This window comes from Channa argus, chromosome 2 (genome assembly GCF_033026475.1).
Source record: "Channa argus isolate prfri chromosome 2, Channa argus male v1.0, whole genome shotgun sequence".
Lineage (NCBI taxonomy): Eukaryota > Metazoa > Chordata > Actinopteri > Anabantiformes > Channidae > Channa > Channa argus.
The window spans coordinates 7084101-7108145 of record NC_090198.1 but is presented as its reverse complement, the minus strand read 5'-3'; the positions used below and the strand labels follow the sequence as shown (position 1 = coordinate 7108145).

The window sequence follows — 24045 nt, the reverse complement described above, 5'->3', positions numbered from 1 at the left end:
CACACAGTTCAACATCAAGTGTGCACTCAAAACATTTGGTGTTTGTTTTTGTCAGTGCTAGATGGGTAATCTGTGACTTCTGCAGCTCCAAAAAAAAAAAAAAAAAATCAAATAAAAGCAAGACACCTAAAAGTTGTTGCATAATTGTTTAAACTCATTTTCTTTTTTTTTTCTTTCATAGAAAAACACCCACTAAACTGACTGAAAGCTTCAGGAGAAACACGACAGGAATGTAACCCCCCACCCCACCCCCACACACACACCCAGAAAATACTTGACTTCTAAGTCAAAATTCTCAGTAAAAGGTGGAGCTTTGTATAATAAATCTAAACTTTAATAAATTCTACTTTCCACTCATTTGCAGTGATAACTGCAGTGTTTTTGTCTTATCAAACATCGACTACAATCATGTCAACCTAAAAAGCTTGTCCTCAGTCAGCCAAAAGCCGGCCTCCACGGGTCTTCTGGGTTTTTATATTCCACTCACTTTTGAACCCAAAGTTCAGATATATTCTTGAGGATTTCTTGGAATTTTTATCAGTGTCATAATTTGATGCGCACAATATCTTTATAAAACAATGGAATTTATTTAAACATTGAAATACACATATTGGGTGTAAGAACATTTTATGATACAGCAGATAAGTGATAACTTTCTGGGACTCAAATGTATTGTTCTGTAAATCAGTGACCCTCCAATGATTTAGGCTTCACAAGTCGAGGATAAAGCGGTCTACCTTCATCACGTACGCTGGTTTCAGGTATTGCTGCAGTTCAGTTTTCTTCACCCACACAAAAGAAGAGTCTGGAGCTGCAGCGGGGCTTCTGTCTGAAAGAATGGCTTTGAAGAAGAACACCTTCATTCCCACAGAGCTCTCCGTCTGACTGGCTTTGGGCAGTTTGTACTTGTACACTCCGCAGGGGGCGTTGCCGAGGAAAGTTGCCTTGAACCCAGCTGCTGCAGGAAGAGATCAAGCTTTAAGTTAATGGAGCTAAAGACAAAAGGTGAGCTCAAGTGCAGATGTTTATACCCTTTAAGCAGTGGTACAGTTCGTACGATGCTGAGACTGTGTTTTCGTTGTACTATTCCTCTGGAATTATTAGTGTTTGACTGCTTTAATTAAGTGTTACATTACCCTAATACTCTGTTTCTCATTCTCTGCTGTCGCAACAACACACTTTCGATTTCAATCAAACTTTCAATTAAGTTTTAATCTAATCTCATTTTATCTACATCCCATGGTCCCAGCTGTCTCAACATGCAGAGTAACACGGCCATGATAGAGATTCAATTCCCACTCAGTCCAGCTATATTAAAAATGGATTAACTCCTGCTACAGTAAGTCACCAAATGGCACACGTTGATGTCAAGTGGAAACTCTTAATGGGAAGTGATTGATGGAGCTGGCACATTAACAGCTTATGTGCAATGTTGTGAGACTGTAACTAGGAGTTACTTGGAAAAAGAAAAATATAAAGAATCAGTCACAGTTTTACAGCTAATGTAAAATACCACTTGTTAGGGTCACTGGATAAAATGTTTGCCATCTATGATCTGCACCTTTGCCGTCAAATTATCAGCAGCTGATCGATGAACGTACATCTGTGGAGGTCTAGGTGGAGATAGCAGCTAGAAAGCAGCTACTGGAAAAAGACGATGCAAAGGAGCTGCGGGTTGGAAGTGGGTTTGACACTCTTGTTGTGGATAATACAGACGACTGTACTTTAATTACCACAGAGCTATTTTAGATTAGATCACATCAAACTTTAATGATCCTTAGCAGAAAACTGGGCCATTAAAGCAAAAGAGATTAGAATGTAGTTACAGTAAGAATGCAGCAAATGGAGCACGGTGACAAAACACGCATCCTGTAGCAGTTGATATTTAGGATATGGATAGCACATTGTCTCCCTGATTAATTTGTGTAAATCGCTATGAACAACATTTCCAATCTGATCAGGTGCCAAAATCCAGGTAAGAAAAGTTCTGAGCAGATCACATTATTGCTATATTTATGAGTCAACTAGAGTTATTATTATGCACTGACAGCAGTGCTTTAAATACAGCCGTGAGCAAACACCTACCCTGTGTTTGGCCTTACAGGCTGTAAACAGACCCTCTTAAGCCTGGGTTTGGACTGTAGCCTAAAGGCCTGCTAAAAACTTTGTGCGTTAGGGATCAGGCCAGATCGGCCCATCGTGGAGGCGTGCTCAGTCGCAGCAGCTCAGGACCAACCCTCCATCTGACCATCTGAATTCCATATCATATGTATAATGACAAATAAAGCACTTTACCTTTACATTACTCAGGCCTATGGAGCTAAGGATTTTGTTTGTTTGCTGAGTGTAGAAAGCTTAAAGATCACTAGATTTTTAAATAGATTTAAAGAATCAGTTTGTCTTGCAAAAGTAATTTTACAGAACAGATGATTATTGCACTTGCATAAAGTTCGGAAACATTTGAGAGATGGACTAAAACAATTTGATCACAAGAAGTCAAAATATGCCTAAGCCTGAATATCCTGTTCAGTCAAGCTTTGAACAGGCTGGATCATACAATTCCCATGATGCAACTCGGTGGCATATTTTATTAGACACTCGCGGTGTGTTAAATGTCCTCATCTTTGGAACTACATGCTCTCAGCTCATAATGCAGGTTTCCTGTCAAAAATATTAAGTCTCAAGACTATGACATCATCAGTGGTAATTTTTTTTTAAAGCCATTAGAAAATCTTTCACCAGAGCCAGAGGACATTAAGCTGGGCAGACAGTGTGCAATTCATATTAATCGTGAATGATGTGTTTTAATCGACCCAGAACCTGTGACTTCTTTGCTCAGACTGTATGGGTTAGTCAATCAGCCATGACTGTCTCCATCAAAGTTTGCTTTTAGATCCCAGCTGACTCTAGATTATAATTATAGCCAAAATATGTAAAAATACTACATTAAAACAGTCATGTGGGAAACTGGAACTGCTCACACCACAAAAAAGTCCAACTAAACGTACCAGAAATCCGTAGGGATAAATTATTAAATGCATGTCTACTAAAAAAAACGTTCTAAAAAGTGACATACTGTAGCTTGGATTACAAGTCTCTCCATTAAATGTATGTCACTTTTCCCCCCTGTGACATACACACTCACAGAAGAGCAGGGTGAGATATTTCCTTCTAAAGATATTTGAGTGAGCCTCGTCCTTCTAACAAAACGGACAAGGTCAAACCCTGTGGTCACATACTTACGCGAAAGGGTACCTTGTCTATGCCTATGAGAGAGCAACGGCTTTGACACAGCTTCAGTATTTGACGCTCCGGGCGGATTGATTTTGAGACCTGTGCTACTGTTACCCTAATTCCCAAATGGTGCTTTAACAATGTGGCTTTGACACAAAATGGTATGAAGACTACAGTAACCCTGGGCTTTGGTTTGAAGGAATATCAATAAAACATTCTATTAAACTACAACCTTGACTTCCTATCATTTGTAGGTGTGGGTGATTGTAACTATGTATTTACACAGATGATTTTTCATGTTTTAATACAAAATCAAGTTTTGTTTGTTTGTATGTGCATATTTGTAGTGGTATGTCGATTTTGTTCTATTTAAAAAGTTAGTTTATGATGGAGGAGCTTCACTAAACACTAGAAGAACAGAAAATAAATCTAGTTTCCCTGGAGATTCAGTGCGCCATAATCCAAAATTATTCATATGGACACACTTAATAATTGTAATTTCAGGGGCATAAACACAGCACACTGAAGATATCAGCAGCTTCATTTAAACATGACCTATATAAGTCTTTAAAACCCCTGGGTTCATGTTACCTGGGAGAGAGGCGAGGGCTCTCTCGGCTGTTTGTCGCAGCGTCTCCCCTTCCTGCCACTGAGTCTGAGGCAGCAGCCACAGCTTCTCGCTGCCAACCTGCTGCTGAGACAGAAGAACCAGAGAATCTGCCAGGCAGCGCTCCACTGATGTCACGTCCTTATCTACATCAGCTAAACAACAGACAGGGAGACAGAGCCGTCAGCTGCTTCACAACAGCTACGCCTCGCTGTGACTGTCGAGCAAAATGTACACAAACTATTGAAATGTCACAGGGAGTAAAATGCAAATTGGGAGTACTGGAGTGAATAGATTTTCTGAATGTCAAAAACACATTACAATCCCATGCTGAAAATAATACAAGTCCTTTTCCTCATGTGTTATTTACTTTAAACTTGGGTGTGTGAGACGCCTTCAGATGATCTAATTTACTCTCCCATTCTGTTTTTGAAAGGAACACAGCAAAAAACTGAACTTGAATAGATCACACACACACATACCTCTACACATACAGTATTTAATCAGGCCCATTTATATTAGTTTTGTACACTGTGTATATGTTTATATCTATATTCTTAACTGACCTCTGACCCTAGATGCTGGCTGAAAGCTATTCAGCTTTTGCTCCCAGGAGTCCTCGAGATCCTGAGCCAACACAATCTCTTGGCCCCTACGGTCGTCGTCTTCATCAGAATCATAGTCATCTGCTTGCTTACGGCTCATTCTTTCAGCATCCTCCAGCAGCCGCAGCTCATGTTCTGACAGCAGGCTTTTCTCCAGCTCTATCTGAAAACAAGTGAGGCCAGGTCTCCATCTTAAACTTTATACCAGTATGGTAATAAGGAAATTGTTGCTGGGTAAAATGGCTTATATCAACTTCTTTATCGGTGATTACCATCTTCTTCAGTGCTTCACAAACATCACGGCCTGGTGCCTGGCTCTGACGCATTTTAGACCTATACATTCTTATCTACCCAGTTTCAGACCTTTAGTAGTCCGAACATAGAGATTAGAAGTTGCACCCTAATTATTATACAAATTGTGTTATATTTCAAACTGGCCAACATTAATCATACACTGAAAACTTAAGCTGCATTCCTAGTTAAATGGCCTCTTCAGAAATCAGATGCCCTGTGATTACCTGGAAACCTGTCCAGGTTGTACTCTTGACGGATGTTAGCTGGTTACCAACCCTCAGATAAGTATTGGATAGATTTGAATCATAATCTATGACTTATAAAGCAAAAAACAAAAAAATTCTGTCTAGCCACTGGTACTCAAATGTGCATTGCAGTTTCATAAATATTTTCCCTGGCACCCACAACTTAAGCAGTACTCTAGAGCTGAAATAAATAAATAATAAGTTTAAATAATTAGTTGAATTATCAGGACAGTGGAGAGAATAGTATTTGGCAACTTTGTAAGCAAAAAGTACAACAACTTACTGGTTCATATTTTTGCATTTGGTTTTAAAAGATCTTTGTGTTAACTTGGGATGCGGTAAAAAAAAAAAAAAAAAACAGGATTTCCCCTATTTTATATAATTGTATTCACTGAACAGTCATTCAACTATTTAACAAAATAATGTCAGATGTATTAACTTGCTGGTTGCTGCTTTACAGTTCTCCTAAAGTAGAGTAATACTACTTTGACCTTGTGTTAATTACCTCAGACCAAAAAAAAAAAAAAATTACGTTAAAGTAAATTGATTTTAATTTAATTTTCTGGTCAGTTTTACACAAGGGTACATGTACCACACCCAGGTCCACAACAGGGATACCAGATAATCATCATAGTTAAGATAATTCTTTAGTAAAGCGAGTTTGTGACAGATTGAGAGTGAAATTAATCAAAGTACGTGGACAAAAATACAATGTAAACTGGGGCTTTTGAAGACCTTTGGGTGGGTTGATGCCCTCAGCAGTTTCCAGTTTTCATCCAGGCTTACAACCAAGAAAAAAAAAGGAGAACACGCCTGTGACCTACAGTAAAGGACAAGGTTGGATAAATGGCTGTATATGTCTCTGTTGGGGTCACCTGTATGGTCTTTGTGTTCTCAAAATGGTGACTTGACACTAAGATATTTAATGACAAAGTGACAAACTATTGTCTTCTGATAAATTTAATATAGCTAAGTAGGTAAAGAATCAACCCTTTGCTCTCCAACAACATTTTGTTGGGTTTTTATCACAGATGTTTTTGTAACACCAGGATGAGACATGTTTCCTGTGAATTCTCATCTATGAACGACACAGCTAATAAAACTGTTTTATTGCTGTTTACGGGCTTGTTGTCAGCTTTTTCCAAACAAACGCACCTGCTGCAGCATGTGTCTGAACTGCTGCTCAATGGGGTTTAAGTCCGCTGAAATGACCGGCAGCCTCTGTAAGCACACCGCTGCCATCAAAGTCCACGGAGAAGGCGCCTTTTCCGTCACGCTTTTGGCTTGTGAAGTAACCCGATAAACAGATGTGCTGGAAAACTTACAAACCCCGGTGTTTCCTAGCGCTGTCCTGCTAAAACAAGACATAAACTTTAAAAAAGGCCTACTCGCCATCCTCGTACACGGGGCAGCCATCTTCTTCTAACACGTTCAATGCATGTGCAAAAACATTGTGACGCTCGCAGGGGGAACTGAAAAACGTTTTTTAAACCACGGGTTTTGCAATTTATGACATGAGGATACAACACATTATTATAATTACACAATATAAAACGCTCTATCTTGATTTATTTGGGCATGAAGCACCATGTCAAACAATTACTTTGCGGGCTTTGAGCACTTTTCCACTATGTACCATGTTTATATGGATTTACTTGAATGCAGCATTATACTACTTTTACCCACAATTCTGTGCAGAACAACGGAATGGTCTATTCGGGTGAAATGGGGGACGATGACATTAATGTACTAAGCGAAAACGAAAATATAGCATTATAGCAATATATGCACAAAATATAAAAATATGCATATTTAATGTTTTAATAGTTGAAACAGCTTATTTATTCGCTATTTTATGTGATGTTTGCAATAACATTGTTGTAATGTCATTTGCACCCCTCATAAAAACTAACTATTAGTGTAGTCTAAATTTGCAGTTCCTTCAATGTCACGTTTGTTGTGTGTAAGATAGCATATAGTCTGATAGCTAATTTGTTTCGTAAATAAAACATGTATAAGTTCAGTTGTGTATTAGCTACTTCTGTGAGCAACGTTTGTCGACAATTTGCTGTTTCCCTTAATACACATGGAAGCTCTCTGTAAGTGTTTGATGGTTCACTAGCGTCCTGGTTAGCTGACAGCTTAAACTAAATCGTGACTTAAACCGTAACACGTGATAATGTAGTTAAGATTCGTGTTACATTGGTTTATAAAGATGTGAATTGTTTAACAGATGTGGCAGCAGTGGGCTGCAGCGAACGTTGTGTAGCAGTGCTGTCAATCTTCAGCAGAGCGCAGCATCCGCCACAGACTCCAAGAAAACCTCCAGAGACTTCAGGTCAGACAAAATGTTGCTACCTCTGCCCTTTATGCGTGTAATGTCTTTCATTCCGTTTACTTGGAAATGAGAGGCTCAAGTCACTGCACAAAAATAATGTCGATGACGTATTTATGTTTAATCCTTCAGCCATTATCCCCCACTGCCTGGTACAGACAGTTCGCTGAGGTGGGGCGGAAAAAAGTTTGAGGAGTTACCAATCGTTCACATTAAAGCCACATACAACAAGTAAGTGAAACTGCAGATTTGACTATTTAAAGTTATTTTTATATTGTATTTTGAATTGTTAAGGTAAGCCCAAATAAAGCTCACTCTGTATAGAAACATTAGCATTTTATCCTTATTTCTAAGAGGTATCTAATAGTAAGCATCTAAAAATTGGGTGCCAGAGGATTACTAAAATAAATGTGTCCCTCATAATGTATAGGTATGCATGACAAATGTGTAATTTCCAACCCTTGAGTCAGACTAGCAAAACCATTTGCAGAGTCCAAAAGAAAACAAACTGTTGAATGACTTATTGGTTCAGAGAAAAACAGACTAAACAGACCCTGGTATAATTAAAATGTCAGATGTTTTTTTTTTAAATGTAGTGAGTGTTGAATTGAGTAACACCACAGTAGTGGGAAGAAATACTGGTGTATGTGACATAGCCAAACTAGCCATGGGGAACATATACCTGATCGTGTATGAAATACATCCTTATGACTATTTAAAAAAAATGAACCATGTCAGCTGTGAGTCAATGTTTTTAAAACTGTCCTATCCTGTGTCAGCACACACATCCAGCTGACAGACAACACAGGACAGTCAATGGTCAGGACGTCCTGCGGAACAGAGGGATTCAAGAACATCAAGAAGTCAACACCCATTGCTGCTCAGACTGCAGGCATCTCTGCTGCTGCAGTAAGTTCTCTCATCTTACTGTGATACTCCTGAAGTACTATGAGGCAGCAGGTCAGAGGTTCAGTGTCTTGCTCAAGGACACTACTTTAACAAAGCACATGATTGTGTTAGAGTGCAGTCTGTTATTTCGGCAGTAGCATTAGCTAAGCTTACAGCCCATGCTGCTACTCTGCTCTACTCTGTGTAACAACACATGATATTTGGTATAAATAAGCTGCTCTCTCTAAGGACATTGACTTAGTGGACTGATTTATGAAGACTGCTGGCTTAAGGTCACACAATTTCCTTTGCAGTAATCACGGGGGCAATTATTTGATTATAGTTCTATCATGTTATGTGTAGTTGCAAATAGTGAAACTAATTTGATCTAAACTTGTTTACACACATTGCAGTTTCAGCTACAGCTGAAAGTGTAATACCTCTTCTTTTGTTAATGATTAAAAGCTCAAGCAAATGTGACAAAAACGATTCTACAGACTGCCATCTAGGGCTGCAAGTAGTTATTTCCATTTTTATATTCATCTGCTCATTATTCTTCTAGAAATTATTTTCTTGACAATCACAGCTTTCAAAACCACAATATTAGGGATCAAATATGCCAATTCAAGAACATTTACTTTAACATGACACAAAAAACAGCAAATCCTCACAACTGAGAAGCTGGGATAAGAAGGGTTTGACAATAATATGCTTAACCGTTTCAGCTCTACAAACGGCAGCTGGACTCCCAGTCTAATCTAACATGTCCAGTGACTGCTCCCTTCTTCATATTTAAAGTCTACCTAAGAAACTTGTCCAACTTTTCTGGGTGGGGAAGTCGGACACTGCACATGATTTAAATTGCATGTTTTCTCTAAACAGAAAGCCACAGTAAAAGGAGTTAAGTTTGTTCGTGTCGTGGTCAAAGGTCTTGGTCCTGGACGTCTGGTGAGTGGAAGAATAAAATGTATCACTGCTGAGTATATCACTGCTTGTACTGTGCACTGTTGCCTTGTGAGTCTATTAGAATATATTTGTAGATATTGATCAACCTTCACAAAGAATGTAACCACAGATTATTTTCATCCCCGATTGTCTTTTTTACACTTTTACAAGTTTATTGTTGTCAGTTGATTTATAATATTGGTCTTATTTTCCAAAATTACTGGCTGACATATTAGAGCTTAGCAACTTGAAAGCGATTTAGCAGAATTACAGGATAAGTGAAAAATGAAACCTGTTGCATCTTGTACTAAAAACTAATATTAGACTTTTCATAATGATTATAATATAAAGTCATTAAAGTAGCCACAGATTTCTTGATCTCCATTAGCAGATTCCGTCAATAAATGTATTTATCTCTGTTGTGCAAGTCTGCAATCACAGGCTTGACGATGGGAGGCCTGGAGGTGGTATCCATCACTGATAACACCCCCGTGCCACACAATGGATGCCGCCCACGCAAAGCCAGAAGGATGTAATACAATCCACGGAAACAGGAGAAAGCTGTTGTTGTAATATGTTAATAAAACTGTTTTGTTGTGTAACTTTCCTGGCTCTGAGCTGAACTTACATAATTCATTTCTAGAAATAATTTCAGACAATGTGAATAATGAGCAGATAACTGGTGCCTCAGTTCTCCGCTGCGATGTTGACACATGAATAAACCTTCAGTCTCACTGCAGGCACTCATGTTCATTAGTAGACTGATGTTTGCAGACAGCACAGAAACACACTGATGGCTCAGTGTGGGAAGAGAAAACATTGGCTTTCATGCCAACAACACTGTACAGCTGGTAACCATGGAGATTGAACCCTTGAAACCTAGATCTGTTAGAGTTTGAGACAGTTTGACCATGTTGGGGAAAAAACAAACAATGAGGCAGTTAAACAGCACTGGCCCTGTCAGAGCTTTACTACACTTCAGAGCTCACGTGACCACTCGTATCATATACAGTATACGAAGACTACTGATAAGACGAATTGAACTTCTTGTATAAACAAAGCTTTCTTTATAGTTTACATTAGGCAGCCAAGTGTCGTTTCATTTGGCGTGCACACTTCAGGGTAGAGTTCTTCAGAAAACACTCACATGTATAGATCACCCAAGTATAAATAACGTTAGAAGGGGAAAAAGACAGACATGCACCAAAATCCACTGTCCACTGGTTGAGCATCTTTGTGTCTGAGACAGATTCCACTACCATCTGATCAGAACTAACATACCTTTATGCACAGTATTTTTGCAGACTTCCACTCTTGCCACTTAAATTAAAAACACTTTTTTTGAACCATACACAGTCACTTCACAAAGTATTATTGTCCAATCCGCTTTTTGGACCTTGTGTTATAGATTACATTTTATATAGCTAAAATTACTGTTTTTGCCCAGCAGGCTTTCAGATATGAAGTCTTGTCTGATGATAACGGCATATTATACAACAGTGATACGAAAACCATCGTTGTTGGGGTCAAACCACCACATTAACAGCATTAACAATGGGACTGAATCCAAACTGATCTAGACTCTCACATGCAAATGTGTCTGTTTTTAAGTGTATATATAAAGAACTATTAGCCCATTTTGAGCAGTCTCGTGTCATGAAGTAGCTAAAATTTCATTATCGTTATTCTTACAACATTAGGTAACTTTACACTAAACATTTTACATATTCTTTATTCTCTATTTTACATATAAGTTTTTATAACAAAAATTGTGTCTCCTTAATTTGAAATGCTATGTAAAGGTATGCAAACTTAACACTAACTTTAATTTCTGATGAACACTCGTACTAGCTCAATGTGCATTAAATATATATTGATCAAAATAAATTCTTTTGCCATTCCAAAATAAGGGGATGCAAACATCTGCACCCAACGGTATAAGCAAAACTGTAAAAGTCTTTTTTTGTAAAACATTAAGTTCTGCTGACGCTTTGTATATTCATGCTTTCTGCAATATACAAACGGAAAGATACTGCGGCTTTGTGCTTAAGAGATCTCCCCAAACAAAACTGTCACTGCTGCTCTCCTCTGGGACTGAGAAACCATTATTTCCCAATCAAATAGGTTATAGACAAAAAAAAAAAAAAAAAAAATTGACACTCTCCATGCAGACTGGTGAAATGTGTATTCAGTGGTGTTTCAATTTATTGTGCTGCATTTGAATCACAGATTTTGCCTTAAATATATTTAAAAAATACCCCAAGGACACTGAAATAAAACTGACAAAAACAACCTGTGGCTACGTACTGTCTATTAGAATGCCATCAATATTTGATGCAATTATAATAGGACAAGATCAGGAGCAATGATTCAAAATGTAATGTAGCCATATTAAAGTACAGAGATTACAACATAACGTGACATAGATCTCTATGCATCTACAGCTATCTACAGCCTTCATCTTGTATATTTCTGTGCCCTAATCTTTAAGGTGCTCAGTGTGTGTGACTTGTCCCTTCATTTCAACAGCCAAGCTAACATTCAGATTCCCATCATGTGAAGGCTCAGAGCAGACACACTTATGAAATGCTCAATTGTACAGTATGATGTGATGTGCTCGCCATGATATGAGGCTGTGGAAAATTCTACTCATTTGTCCGTTGTTCCTAACGACCGTGCTGCTATAGTGTCTCTGACACTAAATACCTAGAAGCTCCAGACCTGCAACACTGAAGCTCTCACTGACTCACTGTTAAGTGGACGGGAACGAGAGACAAAACAACCCATTTACCTGGAATTCAAATGCACATAAAGGAAGCTCCGGCTGCCAAATGACTTTACCATCTAAAAAATATTCTGAAAAACAAAAATAATTCAGATTTAGAATAGTGTGGCAAGAACAAAGCAAAAGACCAAACTCATGATATTCACACATCTAATATAACTTAAAAATTGATATAATAATGGGCAGTACTGAAAATAGAGATTTTATACACACTAGCTATACAAAAATACATTGCTTTATTTCATATCTCCTATTAAGTACTTCTTTCGCACAAACCTCTAACTCTGTGTCAGAAGTCTTGAATGTAGATAGACATGTCTGGGATTTCGAGCTCCAGTTGCAGCCTTCCTATCATTGGTTCCCCTTAACTACAGGTCACCTAACGTCGGCCATACATTCAATGATACACTAAAAACAAACTTGCAATGACGAGCAATGCAGGTTGAAAACAAACAACCTCAAAACATATGACAATTTTTCTAACAAGCTCCATAAACAGTTAATAGGATGAAAACAGCTGAGAGTTGATAATAATGACTCTAGTCAAGGGGGAACTAAAGGGATGGCAAAAAAGTGTTTACCATTGATAACATCAGGATTCCTGATGCTTTTCCACGCCTGCTTGCCTTATTGAGAAGGATATCTTTCATTATGTATACTGCAGTGGACAGTATAGTGTATCTGAATTAGGCCACACATCATAAATAATCCATATTCATTAAAGCAGCAAAATTACAATTTGTAAAATGAAATTAGAGTCAACATCTACATTGACTGTGTAGGCATTTGCACATCAGCACCGAATGATTTTTCGTTCAGACTCTGCTAGACGAAACTTTATATTGACCGAGACACTGGAGAAGATTGCCGGTCAAAATTCCATCTCAATGGGTTAAAGTGAACACAGTGAAAGAGTCCCTACAAATAGTGTTGATGTTGCCTTGATAAAGGCACTTGACCACAAATTGTACCAATAAAGCAGCCCCAAGAATGTGTGGACCGTATGTGAGTTTAAAGGAGTGCGGGGTAGATTGCAGAATTCATTAACGCATGAGCTTTGTATTTGATACAGCTCACGCTTTAGGTGCTTTTTAAATATTGCACTTTCAAAAAGGGAGACAAAATTTGGAAGTCAATTAAGGGGCTAGAAAATTATAAAATAATAGGATTGCACCGCGAAGCAAGAGCAGGAGTGGATCTGCTGAACCAAGCGAGTGTCACACGCCTCTTCTGAGGCAAACTGAAGGTTTTGTGTTACTCTGCCTCACTTTCCCTGGAGGTTGCTGAGCTCCAAGTCTTCCCTGCGGCGTTTCTGTTGGGTGAAGAGGGAGCTGAAGGGGTAGAGTTTAGCTTTAGCCGGGTAGCGCTGGCCAGCAATGTCCACCTCATAGTCCCCACGGTTTATGAAATCTGGGGTGATGGGTGTGGGCAGCCCATCCTGGCCTGGTGGCGGAGACACAAAACCCAGACAGACATGGCGCTCAAGAGTGTAGCTGTACGCGCTGCTGGTGGTTGTTCCGGCCAGCTGACCATTACGGTAGATGGGCTCTCCCCACCACGGCCAAAGGTCAAGTTCGGTGTCGTGGTCCTCTAGAACCAGCATGATGAACCTCCGAGGCACACCATCCTGACGCTGCTGCAGCAATGCCTCGCGTCCAATAAAATCTGTGTCCTAATAGAGAAGAGGAAAAGGAAGGGTTGTAAAGACAGAAGGAGAAATGGGGAGAAGGAATCTGGCAAATGGGCCTGGTGGCTGCACCAGCCACCAAGGGCCACTTTGCTGCCGGTACCAAAGCAGCTGATCTTTGACAAAATGGAATCTGGCCTATAAACAATCTTCAACACTGCAGAGCTCTGCTGGAACAGGAAACCACTGCTTTTTGATTTATCACGTTTCAAATAATACCATACATATGGATTACACGTGCCAATGCTTATATTATAGTGATATGTCAAACTAACATTATTCATTAAACTCTGCTTACAGTCATGTGCAAAAGTTAGTACACCTTCTTAATTTTATGGGTGTTTTTTTTGTAAAAACATAAAAAGTAATCTTACTGTAGCGGGTCTTAGTATTAGGCATATATAAACTTAGATGAACAACAACATACTGAATAACCTTTCACCGTGCCATTATTTATTTATCATTATTATTAAGTCAATAAATAAATAAAACATGGGCAAAACTAAGTACCCCATGTAGCTTCATCTTAAGCAGAAATAACATGAAGTAATAGGTTCCTGTTGACTTTATCAGACTCCCACATAGGAAGTTGGGCCCATTCTTCTTTACAACATTGCTTCAGTTCAGTGAGGATTTTGGGCATTTGCATATGCACAGCTCTCCTAAGGTCCCACCACAACATTTCTATTGTGTTGACGTCTGGACTTAAACCAGGCCATATATAAAAACCCAGACTCCTTTAAATTTTAGCCATTCTGATGTACATTTTTTGGTGTGGTTGGGGTTATTGTCCTGTTGCATGAACCAATTTCGGCCAAGCTTCACCTGTTGTTCATTAGCTTCTAGAAGGCTCTGGTGTAAAGAGGAGTTCATGATTGAATCAGTGACTGCAAGGTGCCCAGGTCCTGTGACTGCACAACGAGCCCAAATCATTACCTCTTCCCCACCGTGCTTGACGGTGTGTATGAGTTGTTTCTTCTAAAATGCTAAATTTGGTTTGCACCAAACATGCCGCTTGGCATTAAGGCCAAACAACTCCACTTTAGTCTTGTGGTTTGTTTAAATCCAGTTTTGCAAATCTCACTCATACTTTAAAGTTCATTTTAGACAGAAGAGGCAACAACAAACCGTACTTGTTGGTCTTCTAGTTATGCTGCCATGGACTTTAACATTTAACATGCTCAGTGAGGCCTGTAGGGTCTAAAATGCAGCTCTTGGGCTTTTTGTATTTCTATACAAAAAGAGTACTGCACAGTCTGACCTTGGGGTGATTGTGCTGGGAAAATAGTTTGGACGCAATTTTACAACCCTTTCCAGATTGATGGGCAGCAACAATTGCGTACCTAAGACAATTTCTTATGTCTTTCCCTCTTGGCATTTGGCAAAAAAATTGCTTTATAGGTGGTATGTAGGCCTACTGATGATCGGGCTGATAATTAGCGGCACCTGGCTGAATCTTATCCCCTTAATCCTATGGAAGGAATAAGGGGGTATTTAGTATTACCCATATGTTTTTTTTCTTTCTTTCTGCATTTTTGTTAAATAAATAATGGCATGGTGGAAAAAAAGTTATATGTTGTTGTTCGTCTGAAGTTATTTTTGCTTAACACTAAGACTCGCTACAATCACAATTGATTTTTATTATGTTTTTACTGAAAAACATAGATCGAAAGAAGTGGTACTAACTTTTGCACATTACTATGGTGGTAATGTTTACTGCTGCTGCTATTGGGCTACGTGCGGCTTGGTGACTATTATTCCTCACTATCATTGCGACAACTACAAGTCAGTTATTGAAGGTTTCAGCATAGCAGATGACATGGCATCTATTAATATCGTGCTCCCGTTCTCTGATCTTCCAACCAATTAAAGTGAAAAGGGTACAGTAGTAACTTGTTGTTTGGCAGATGAGGTTATGTATAAAAAATGATAGGAGTGAAATACAGTGCATTAGTGCTCATATTATTTGCCAAAATTGCCATGACAATTAACATACTGTTCAAACACCACGATGCCAAATAAAAAGCTGTATGGAACCAAAAATAAAAACAATTCAGGAACCACACTGGCTGATGATATACGGTAAGATAGAAAAAGCAACAGACCTTATCAAACTTCACTCTGAACTCTCTTCCACATTCGAGCGGGGTGGTGAAGGTGTCAAGGTCTTGACCCCAGAAGGCAAAGAACTTTTCAATGCGCAGGCTGCGTAGTGCGTAGTACCCTGCATTACGTATCCCGTACTTCTGACCCACCGACATCACCTCGTTGTACACATGCAATGCATACTGAGGACAGCAGATGAAAATAGTAATGTCAGCATTTCCTTAAAAATATTTATATGAAAGGGTGAAAGATAATGTGTGTGTGTGCAGCCCACACCTCTATAGGTATGTAGAGCATGAAACCTGGTTCCCCAGTGTGAGTCATACTCATCACTCTAATCCCATTAGCGTAGCCCACACTCATCTCCTGTAAACACAAAAACAGGGTCAGTTACTGTACTGTGGGATAATAACTACCTATAAACATTAACATGTTTCTGTTAGCATCAACACACGTATTACTAAAACCACAGATGCAACCTGAGTTGCCACTCTACCCACTCTAGATAGTTTAACAATTGATATAACCATTCATACTACTGCTATCGCCACTGTTATTATTACTCTTATAAACATACTAGTGCGAAAACCTCTGTTTCCTACCTTACAGAACATGGAGGGGAAGTGATCAGGTGTCATGGATACATACGACAGCTCTGCCAGAACATCCATTGCACGAGGCCCAATAAGATTTAAGGCTGCATGTAAAAAAATCATTTATAAACATAGAAAAAGCTCAGCCCATTCACAGCCATTTGATCTTTTATTTAAGACAAAATAAATGTAGGCATAACGTTGCTCATATTTAACATGACAGAAAATTACATTATATGAAGTATATATAAAGTTAAAGATTGGACATTTAAGCACCCACTTGGTCCTACTAGCATCTGATTTCATAAAGGCTAGGATCATAACCAGGTTACAATACCACTTCTGAGTCAAGAGTGGATGCGTGATGGTGATACATTGCCTCCCCTCTTTAATATTCTGCGGACACTAGATGGCGACATGACTACATGACCTCAAAAAAGCTGCTGTGTCCTCACCTGTGTACTTCCAGGTGACATCCTCTAGGTGGAGGTGTGGCTCATTGGGCATATGTTTCTTTATCCAGGACCAACAGTGGACCTGCTGGTCTGTCGGAGAGATGATGAAGAAGCTGAAAAGGGAACAAAAATATGAGTCATTTTTAAAGAGTGTGTAAGATTCATGGTGGCATTGGTCAAATGTTTCAAACCTGTTTTTGCTTAGACGAACTACACTGCAATCGTTCTCATAGCCTCCCCTTTCGTTGAGCATGCCGGTGTGGACGATGTGTCCAACAGGAACATCCAGGTCATTGGCACACAGATGTTGCAGCAGCTCCAAGGCCTTGTCCCCCGTTGACTAGGACATCAGGACAAACCAAGTGTTAGCCTTCCATTAATGAGCATAACAGACAAGGCCCTTTATTCTATGACTAGTGTATTTATTTAACAAGAGGGGAAACTTTACTGCTCCATAAGTGGCTACTAATTAGCAAAGAACTGCATACTTCCTCTATGTGTTAGAGCAGATGAATTAAGAGAAAATACATGCTGACATCACTTGAAACCAGAGAGGGTTGTGCAGCATCGGTTTCCTGTCTGACAAGACCCAGCGTTGATTACCCTTACAAGTTGTCCATAGCCCGACATGACTTACAGTCAGTTCAAACTTGGTGAAGGAGGACATGTCAATGACACAGACAGCCTCTTTGCAGCATTTCACTTCTGCTCCCACGATGTCAAACCAGTCTGGTTTGTAGAAAGTCTTACTCTGATCCAGAGAAAGTAAATCTACAAATACATACAAAACCAGTTTAAGTTTAAGGGATTGTGACTAACCATAATTATGATAGTTTTAAAAAATACAGATGAACATGTTTCAGTCACTTTATCAGGAAAATTAATACCTTGTCAAGAGTTCTAAGAACATGTAATGTGTTTGTAATTTAGGCTACAAACGTGCACTTTAGACAATGTCAAGAAACGACTATATTGCTCACTAACTGAATGTGGAAGAAAATGAAGCTTCCAGGGTAAATTCTGAGAACAACAATGGGATTTATCTGCAAGAACTAAATCACAAAGACTCAACTTTATTCTGAAATTTGTGAATCAAAATTAAATTGGTATGTTAGTGCCAGTATCAGGTCATATTCTCAAACAGGTCTACAGAGTTTTAAATCAAACCAAGAGGCATATAGGTTGGCTCATATAAACATTCTGCCTGAGAGGAGGCAACCAATCATAAAATGTGTACATAGGGTAATACAATATTATTTTTTGTTTTTGGATCATAATAAAAACTTGGATTCAAATTACAGTTTAATGTACAACACACTGCCTAATACTATTGTTTATCACTATAGACACCTGCAAAATACTGACCACACTTTGGTTTTCTTAAATTCACCTAAAAAGGTACCATCACTTCCAAATATAATAGACAAAAACAATAGGACATATTCAAGCTAAGCAAATAAGTTTTTACTGTAATATAACACTAACCCGTACTGCACTTGAAAACTTTGTTCCTAAACTAAATCTGGATTTGAAAATAGATACAGTGAATGTAGGTTGCAGTGTTGCTGTTCAATAATCTGTACCTTTCCCTGGGGGAACAAAGTATTTTGGCCTCTCAAAGCCATGTTTCTCCATCCAGCGAGCTCCCTGTGTGTCCAGACGATCATACAAAGGGCTGGTCCGTAGCTGACGGCCAGTCTGAAAGTCCCAGCGAGGAACCTTCAGTTCATATAACAGGGCTGAACACAAAAAAAAACAAAACAGACACACTGGAGATACTGAAGTCATAACAAAATAAAACAGGAAAAAAAACTACACATTTATGAATAATTAGGACCTTTTAATTGATTGCAATTTAAAAAAAAAATAAAATATGTAAGTTTCCCTGATTAAGAAATTTAACTGAACACAAAACTAACTAGTTACTTACGCATGACTTCCATTACTCTGTGTCTCAGGAAAGTGCGGCTGCTCTGTAGGTTGCCAAAGCGTTTGATGTCAAGTGGCCAGACATTGGCAGTGGGGTAGCCATAGGTCATCCACTCTGCCAGGTACCTGGATACCAAACCAAATAATATAATAATATGGCATTTTTGCCTTACTTTAATTCACCCAAAAAAAAAAAAAAAAAAAGAAACAAATCCCAGTTGTTATCCCTGCAAAGTCTCTAGCAAAAGTATACACGTGCTTACTTTCCAGCTCCTCCAGCAAAAGCCAGACCAGAGGAGTTCATCCCTGCCAGCACGTAGTATCCAGAGACACCTGGGGTCTCCCCCATCAGACAACGCATGTCAGGGGTGAAGGACTCCGGACAGTTGACAAGCTGATGAATCTCTGCTGACTCAAGAGCGGGCATTCTTCTGAGCAAGGCACGGAGCATGGGCTCTAGAGGTAAAAGACAGGAGCACTTCAAATCAGAAAGCTTTCATATCATCAAAAGGAATAAGTCAGGGCATCTTAATGCAGCAAAATAAGGCTGATACTTTTGTTCCCGCTTCTCTTCTTCCCTTACAGAAAAATAAAAACCATTTCAAACAAACCGTCTACTATTGCAAGAGGTTCAACATGGTAGTCACTGATGCAATTGGAACTGCAGTCCAGCAAGGTTTTTTTCCCCATGAATGGTGAGTTAGCAGCATCAAGCTAATTTGACGTGCCAGTTGCAACCAGATTAGTGTTTATTTTGTTAAAATGAATTCTGACAAATGTATTTGGTTATATGTAATGAAATTTCCAATTCAACTTCAGTTCATTTCTTACATTTGACGACAGACTGTTCATACACAATTATGGGACGTGACATTTGATATTGTTCTCTCCTTTTAAATGTGGTTGCTCAAAAAATGGCATAACAACTATTTTGCCAATTATCATTAAAATATTTAAAAATATATTAAAAAACAACACGTGACACCAACACATGACTGACAGCTTTGTTTTTTTCTTTTTTTTTTTTTTACAATGTAAACCATCCTCCCATTTCTCTTTTCTGCTGCAACCCTCCAATACTCCTTGTTTTACCAAAGTGGTCCCAGTCTTCTTGCATGTTCTGGATCTCCAGCTGGTTGCGGCCCTCAGTAAAGATGGGTTTGGGGTTCTTCTCCAATCCCCCTGACAGAACACCCCCCTGCCAATGCCGTGCATATAACCTGCCATCCATATCAATCACCACTGTGGACAAGAGACAGACTTAGTTAAACCACCTTCTTTTGGCCTTGTTTATAGTAAATACAACTTCATATACAGTCAGTAGCATATAAATGAATTTACTTTAATGGAAAATAATGGTTATTAGAGAATATATTATCAATTCATTCAACAAGATGGATAAAGCACATCTTATACGCTCGCTCACTCATTCACACAGACACACACACACTTAACCTGCAGAGACATCAGAATCACATTACATTCTAGGATGTATTTTAGGAATTGCACATTATTAGGAATAATATACACTTCACTGAAAAATGTATGCTTACATTTTCAAGTGGCACTAAATGTCATACCATTACAGAGCAAATGTCAAGTATGCACTTTATCTTTGAATGCTGGAAGATGCTTGTTGGCTTATTTACCGAGCAATATATTGCATTATGAATTATATGAAAATATAAATAATAATAATAATAATATAAAATATGAATAGGAATTTTCCAAAAAGAACTAATCAAACTTTCTTATGCTACAGAAATAATTTTTAGCCAACAAACCAACAGTGATTGTAATTTAAATTCATCTGTTACTGTGCCTGCTGCCAAGAAAACAATTTTATTTTTATTTCTTCTTTTTGTGTGCGTTGGATGTGTGAGACCTGGGCTGTTGGGTGAAAGTGGTTCTTGCAGTGGTTTGGTGAGGAGATAGAAGTGTTCACAGCCATGAAGAGGAACTGACACTTTCACCTCACTAGCCTGGCCAAGCTCGTAAGCCCACTGGAGCAGAGACAGATAGAACAAATATGTCTTTTAGTCTATCTGTCCTGCTGGAGACACTCCAGTCTGTCTTGCAAATCCTTTCAAATTATTAGTCATATTATGAGTATCTGTTACTACAATATAGGAGAGAATGAGATTGAGTTTTACATTTAAATAATGCTGAAAGAAAGATCATTCTTCAATTGTTGCAAGGACTTTCCCTCACCAACTCTCCAATCTAGAGGCTTACCTGTCCTGCGCAGTTGATAAAATATTCACACTGAATGGGGCCACGGTCAGTCTCCACCGCCATCACATGACCCTTCTCCACCAGAACCTGTTGAACACTGGTCCGCTCCAGGATCTGAACCCCTGGATAGAATGAGAAACTCAAGACATTAAAAGGAGGCAAAGAGAAAAATAAGGAGGAGAGAAAAGGAGGAAATGACAATAAATAGGAGGAGCAGAGGCAGAAGCAGTAAAATTGGATTGATTAAATGTTATCTGTCCTGCCTGTAAAACATTTTGCTACAAAAGCCCACTGACAGCCTAACAAAGGTGAGTTGTGTTTCTGATTCACCTTGTGCAGCAGCAGCCACAGCCAAGGCATGGTTGACTTCAGGTGGGGACACCACAGCGTCTGAAGGCAGGTGAATTGCCCCCACCAGGTCATGAATATTAACTAAAGGGTGGAGTTTGGCCACATCCTTAGGTTTAATGATGTTACAGGTGATCCCCATTACCCTTAGAATAGAATGTAAGAGAGACAAATTAAGACAATAAATATATGCATTTACTTTTAATCGGCAGACAGGAACATTTAGCTCAAAGAGAGGATCATACAGAAGATGCAGAATGACTGCACATTTCCTTTCTACCAGCAATCAAAATGTCTAGACAAAAACAAGTAGATTTGTTTGAGCAAGACCCCAGCAGACACAAGGGTTGTGTGTCAGAGCTGGCAAGTTATTGGCAAGAGCTCAATTACATAAAAATTGCGGGGCTGAACTTGAACTGGTGCTCACTTGATAGAGCTGTTTCAACCACAGATATTTACTCCCTTATGCAAAGATGCCTAATCCACACAGACTTAACACATCTCTTGGATGTATCTCTTTGAGTTTGACTTGAGATTTTGCGAGTCTTACTTAAGTCTTGATGCCAGGCGCTTAAGAGAGATGAAGCGATCCTGATTTTGGGCCAGACACAAAGACCCTGTCTTTACATAACCTGGAAAACATAGCACACACAGTCACAGTCACAGAAATATTATGTGTATCAAACACCCAACATACAGAGTAAAGTTATTGTAATTACACTCAAAAGGTTTTCAATGTGGCTGACCTGTTTTGATTCCTGTCTCCTTCTCCAACTGCTGGTAAAGATTATTTGAATAACTGGCCATCTGACACTCAATTGAGATAGGCTTGGCCACACTGACAATGCCAGCACAGAGTCTAGTTGTTCCTGCACCAAGTCTGCCAGCAAAGAAAGGTTTCTTTCGATTAGCATAACAATATCCAATCTACAGCTATTTTTTCTGATCCACTATTGTCCATCAATGCAGGAAATGTCCCCATACCAACACTAAAATTTCATGAGTTCCCAAAGCATAAAACTTCATAAATGTTTATCTCACCTTCCCTGCTCTAAAAGCACAATATCAGTCCAGCCCATCTTGGCTAGGTGGTAGGCTACTGATGTTCCCACAATACCACCTCCACAAATCACCACACGGGCTTGACTTGGCAGTGGGGGCAGCTGAGAATTCTCACTGGCAACCATGCAGTGGGGGGAGGTCCAGAAGCCCCTGCCTGACAACCTATACAGAGTCTGGGGAGGCACCAGCCTGGGAATCAGGACAGCGGACAGAGCCCTGGAGCTCCTCACACAGCTGCACATAGCTGTGCTTTCTGCAACCACATACAAACAAACATAAAGCCTCACATTTCCTTTATTAATTTAAATCTTCAAGAGGTTGCTATATTGATAACGTTGCAAATGTGACTATCCACCTTTTGCAAGGTTGTATGAGGATGCAGTGCTACTATATTGTCACTTGTAATTTTAGAGTTTTTAAATCATACTAGAATCAGTCCTATTCATCAAGTTATTGTAATGAGCTCAAATAACGTTCAAGTAGTAATTTATTAAATACAATATTCAACATCTTGCAACAAAGACGGGCCCTGGTAAGCTAGCAACTTCTAATAGTCCTTGAGCTGTCACAACTTTATTACAGACTTATCTTAACTACAAAGCATCGCTGGAGTTAAACGCTTAGCAGAACAGCTAGCTTTAGCTTACGGTAACGTTGTGTTAGTATATTATCCTGGAGATGCACTTTTGAAGTAAAATGACTGGCTGTAGTCAATTAATGTTGCATAAAAGTTCCCAGACATTTTCGTTTTCTGGGTTAAAGTTAGCACCAGTGGTACTGTGTGTAGTGTTAGCGTAATTTAGGCTAATGAACGGCTAACTTAGCTAACAGATTACTATTTAGCTGTAGCTGAACGTCTAAAAAAACACTTGCCGTGGCGCCTCCCGGTTTTATTACAACCCAAAACTTACGGAATCAACCAAGTCCACAAGCTAGGATATTTTAAAGAGAGATGTTGCACGCAGTCACTGAATGATATGAGACCCTGTCTTCTAGTCTTGTTTAGGCACAGCAGACAGTCCTATGAAATCAAGCTAGCTTCAAATACAATGTGCACTTCCGGTGAACCTTCACAATTATGTCCCTCCGACTGTTTGGAGCTCTGGTGCAGTAAGTCAAGCAGTTATCAATCATTTATCGGCCGAGTTCAGATCATTAAGGCTGTTTCATTTTAGTTGTTTTGTTCACAGATGTGGTTGAACACAAACCCTACACAATACTTCTTTATTTAAATTAGGAGTAGACAAATCGTGTCAATAAAATAATAGTCATATAGCATCTTCTCTACAGATTAAAGCAATTAAAAGTCCTTAATAGATGAGATCAAGGGCAAACAAGTAAAATATAAAAGCAGTGAAAATGAATGTGAAACAGTCAAAAGACAACAAAACATTAGAGAAGATAGGCAAACCTAATAAGAACGAAGACAATAAAACAAATGCACATGAAATACTATAAGACTATAATAAAAAAAAAGGTTATAATAAATGAAAAATGATAAAAACAGATTAAGAGATTAAAAAGATTAAAATATAGATAAAGCAAATTAAGGCAATGATAAAATGGGAGAAAATGACAAAGGAGAATAGAGGGAAGTCAAAACAGAAAAAAGTATACTGTATATAAAAGGAAATAAATGTGATAAATTAATAGTGTACAAAATTTGTGCTCAGGTAAACTGTTCCATTGGCT

General features: G+C 38.9%; 3 protein-coding genes across 6 annotated transcripts; 1 reads left to right on the top strand and 2 right to left on the bottom strand.

The window, feature by feature from the left end:
* Window positions 1-567: 567 nt before the first annotated feature.
* On the bottom strand, window positions 568-6595 carry mrpl46 (mitochondrial ribosomal protein L46). Of its 2 annotated transcripts, none has more exons than XM_067495059.1 (4): window positions 6141-6595; window positions 4408-4609; window positions 3826-3996; window positions 568-955 (listed from the first exon to the last, which is right to left on the bottom strand). In XM_067495059.1, the coding sequence occupies exons 1-4, from the start codon at window positions 6399-6401 to the stop codon at window positions 711-713; spliced, it is 879 nt and encodes a 292-aa protein (XP_067351160.1). In that variant the 5' UTR covers window positions 6402-6595; the 3' UTR covers window positions 568-710. The 2 variants fall into 2 exon arrangements, with proteins under 2 accessions (XP_067351160.1, XP_067351159.1); XM_067495058.1 differs by having other exon boundaries at window positions 568-958; window positions 6141-6586.
* Window positions 6596-6902: 307 nt separating this feature from the next.
* On the top strand, window positions 6903-9755 carry mrps11 (mitochondrial ribosomal protein S11). Its single transcript, XM_067495060.1, has 6 exons — window positions 6903-7084; window positions 7219-7323; window positions 7453-7551; window positions 8100-8229; window positions 9091-9156; window positions 9582-9755. Exons 1-6 carry the CDS (start codon window positions 6996-6998, stop codon window positions 9687-9689), a joined length of 597 nt encoding a protein of 198 aa, XP_067351161.1. The 5' UTR covers window positions 6903-6995; the 3' UTR covers window positions 9690-9755.
* Window positions 9756-11331: 1576 nt separating this feature from the next.
* Window positions 11332-23398, bottom strand: pdpr (pyruvate dehydrogenase phosphatase regulatory subunit). Of its 3 annotated transcripts, XR_010912316.1 has the most exons (19): window positions 23265-23398; window positions 22333-22606; window positions 22038-22171; window positions 21842-21923; window positions 21274-21437; window positions 20944-21065; window positions 20594-20711; window positions 19801-19950; window positions 18972-19164; window positions 18710-18834; window positions 18363-18518; window positions 17417-17550; window positions 16971-17119; window positions 16780-16892; window positions 16334-16428; window positions 16008-16097; window positions 15731-15913; window positions 12215-13610; window positions 11332-12009 (listed from the first exon to the last, which is right to left on the bottom strand). XR_010912316.1 is itself a non-coding variant. In XM_067495056.1 (18 exons), exons 2-18 carry the CDS (start codon window positions 22593-22595, stop codon window positions 13203-13205), a joined length of 2679 nt encoding a protein of 892 aa, XP_067351157.1. In that variant the 5' UTR covers window positions 22596-22606; window positions 23265-23398; the 3' UTR covers window positions 11332-13202. The 3 variants fall into 3 exon arrangements, 2 of the variants coding, with proteins under 2 accessions (XP_067351157.1, XP_067351158.1); XM_067495056.1 differs by having other exon boundaries at window positions 11332-13610; XM_067495057.1 differs by lacking the exon at window positions 22333-22606 and having other exon boundaries at window positions 11332-13610; window positions 23265-23386.
* Window positions 23399-24045: the final 647 nt, after the last annotated feature.

Excerpts from the sequence above, each read along its gene's own strand:
- mrpl46 (XM_067495058.1), bottom strand. The coding sequence starts at position 6,401 with ATGGCTGCCCCGTGTACGAGGATGGCGAGTAGGCCTTTTTTAAAGTTT. Across the intron at positions 4,610-6,140 it reads TCAGACACATGCTGCAGCAG|ATAGAGCTGGAGAAAAGCCT; the intron begins GTGCGTTTGTTT and ends ACTTGTTTTCAG. Across the intron at positions 959-3,825 it reads AGCCCTCGCCTCTCTCCCAG|CAGCTGGGTTCAAGGCAACT; the intron begins GTAACATGAACC and ends CTCTTCCTGCAG.
- mrps11 (XM_067495060.1), top strand. The coding sequence starts at position 6,996 with ATGTATAAGTTCAGTTGTGTATTAGCTACTTCTGTGAGCAACGTTTGT. Across the intron at positions 7,085-7,218 it reads AATACACATGGAAGCTCTCT|ATGTGGCAGCAGTGGGCTGC; the intron begins GTAAGTGTTTGA and ends ATTGTTTAACAG. Across the intron at positions 7,552-8,099 it reads ATTAAAGCCACATACAACAA|CACACACATCCAGCTGACAG; the intron begins GTAAGTGAAACT and ends ATCCTGTGTCAG.
- pdpr (XM_067495056.1), bottom strand. The coding sequence starts at position 22,595 with ATGTGCAGCTGTGTGAGGAGCTCCAGGGCTCTGTCCGCTGTCCTGATT. Across the intron at positions 21,924-22,037 it reads GGAGACAGGAATCAAAACAG|GTTATGTAAAGACAGGGTCT; the intron begins GTCAGCCACATT and ends TATGTTTTCCAG. Across the intron at positions 21,438-21,841 it reads CGCCTGGCATCAAGACTTAA|GGTAATGGGGATCACCTGTA; the intron begins GTAAGACTCGCA and ends TTCTATTCTAAG.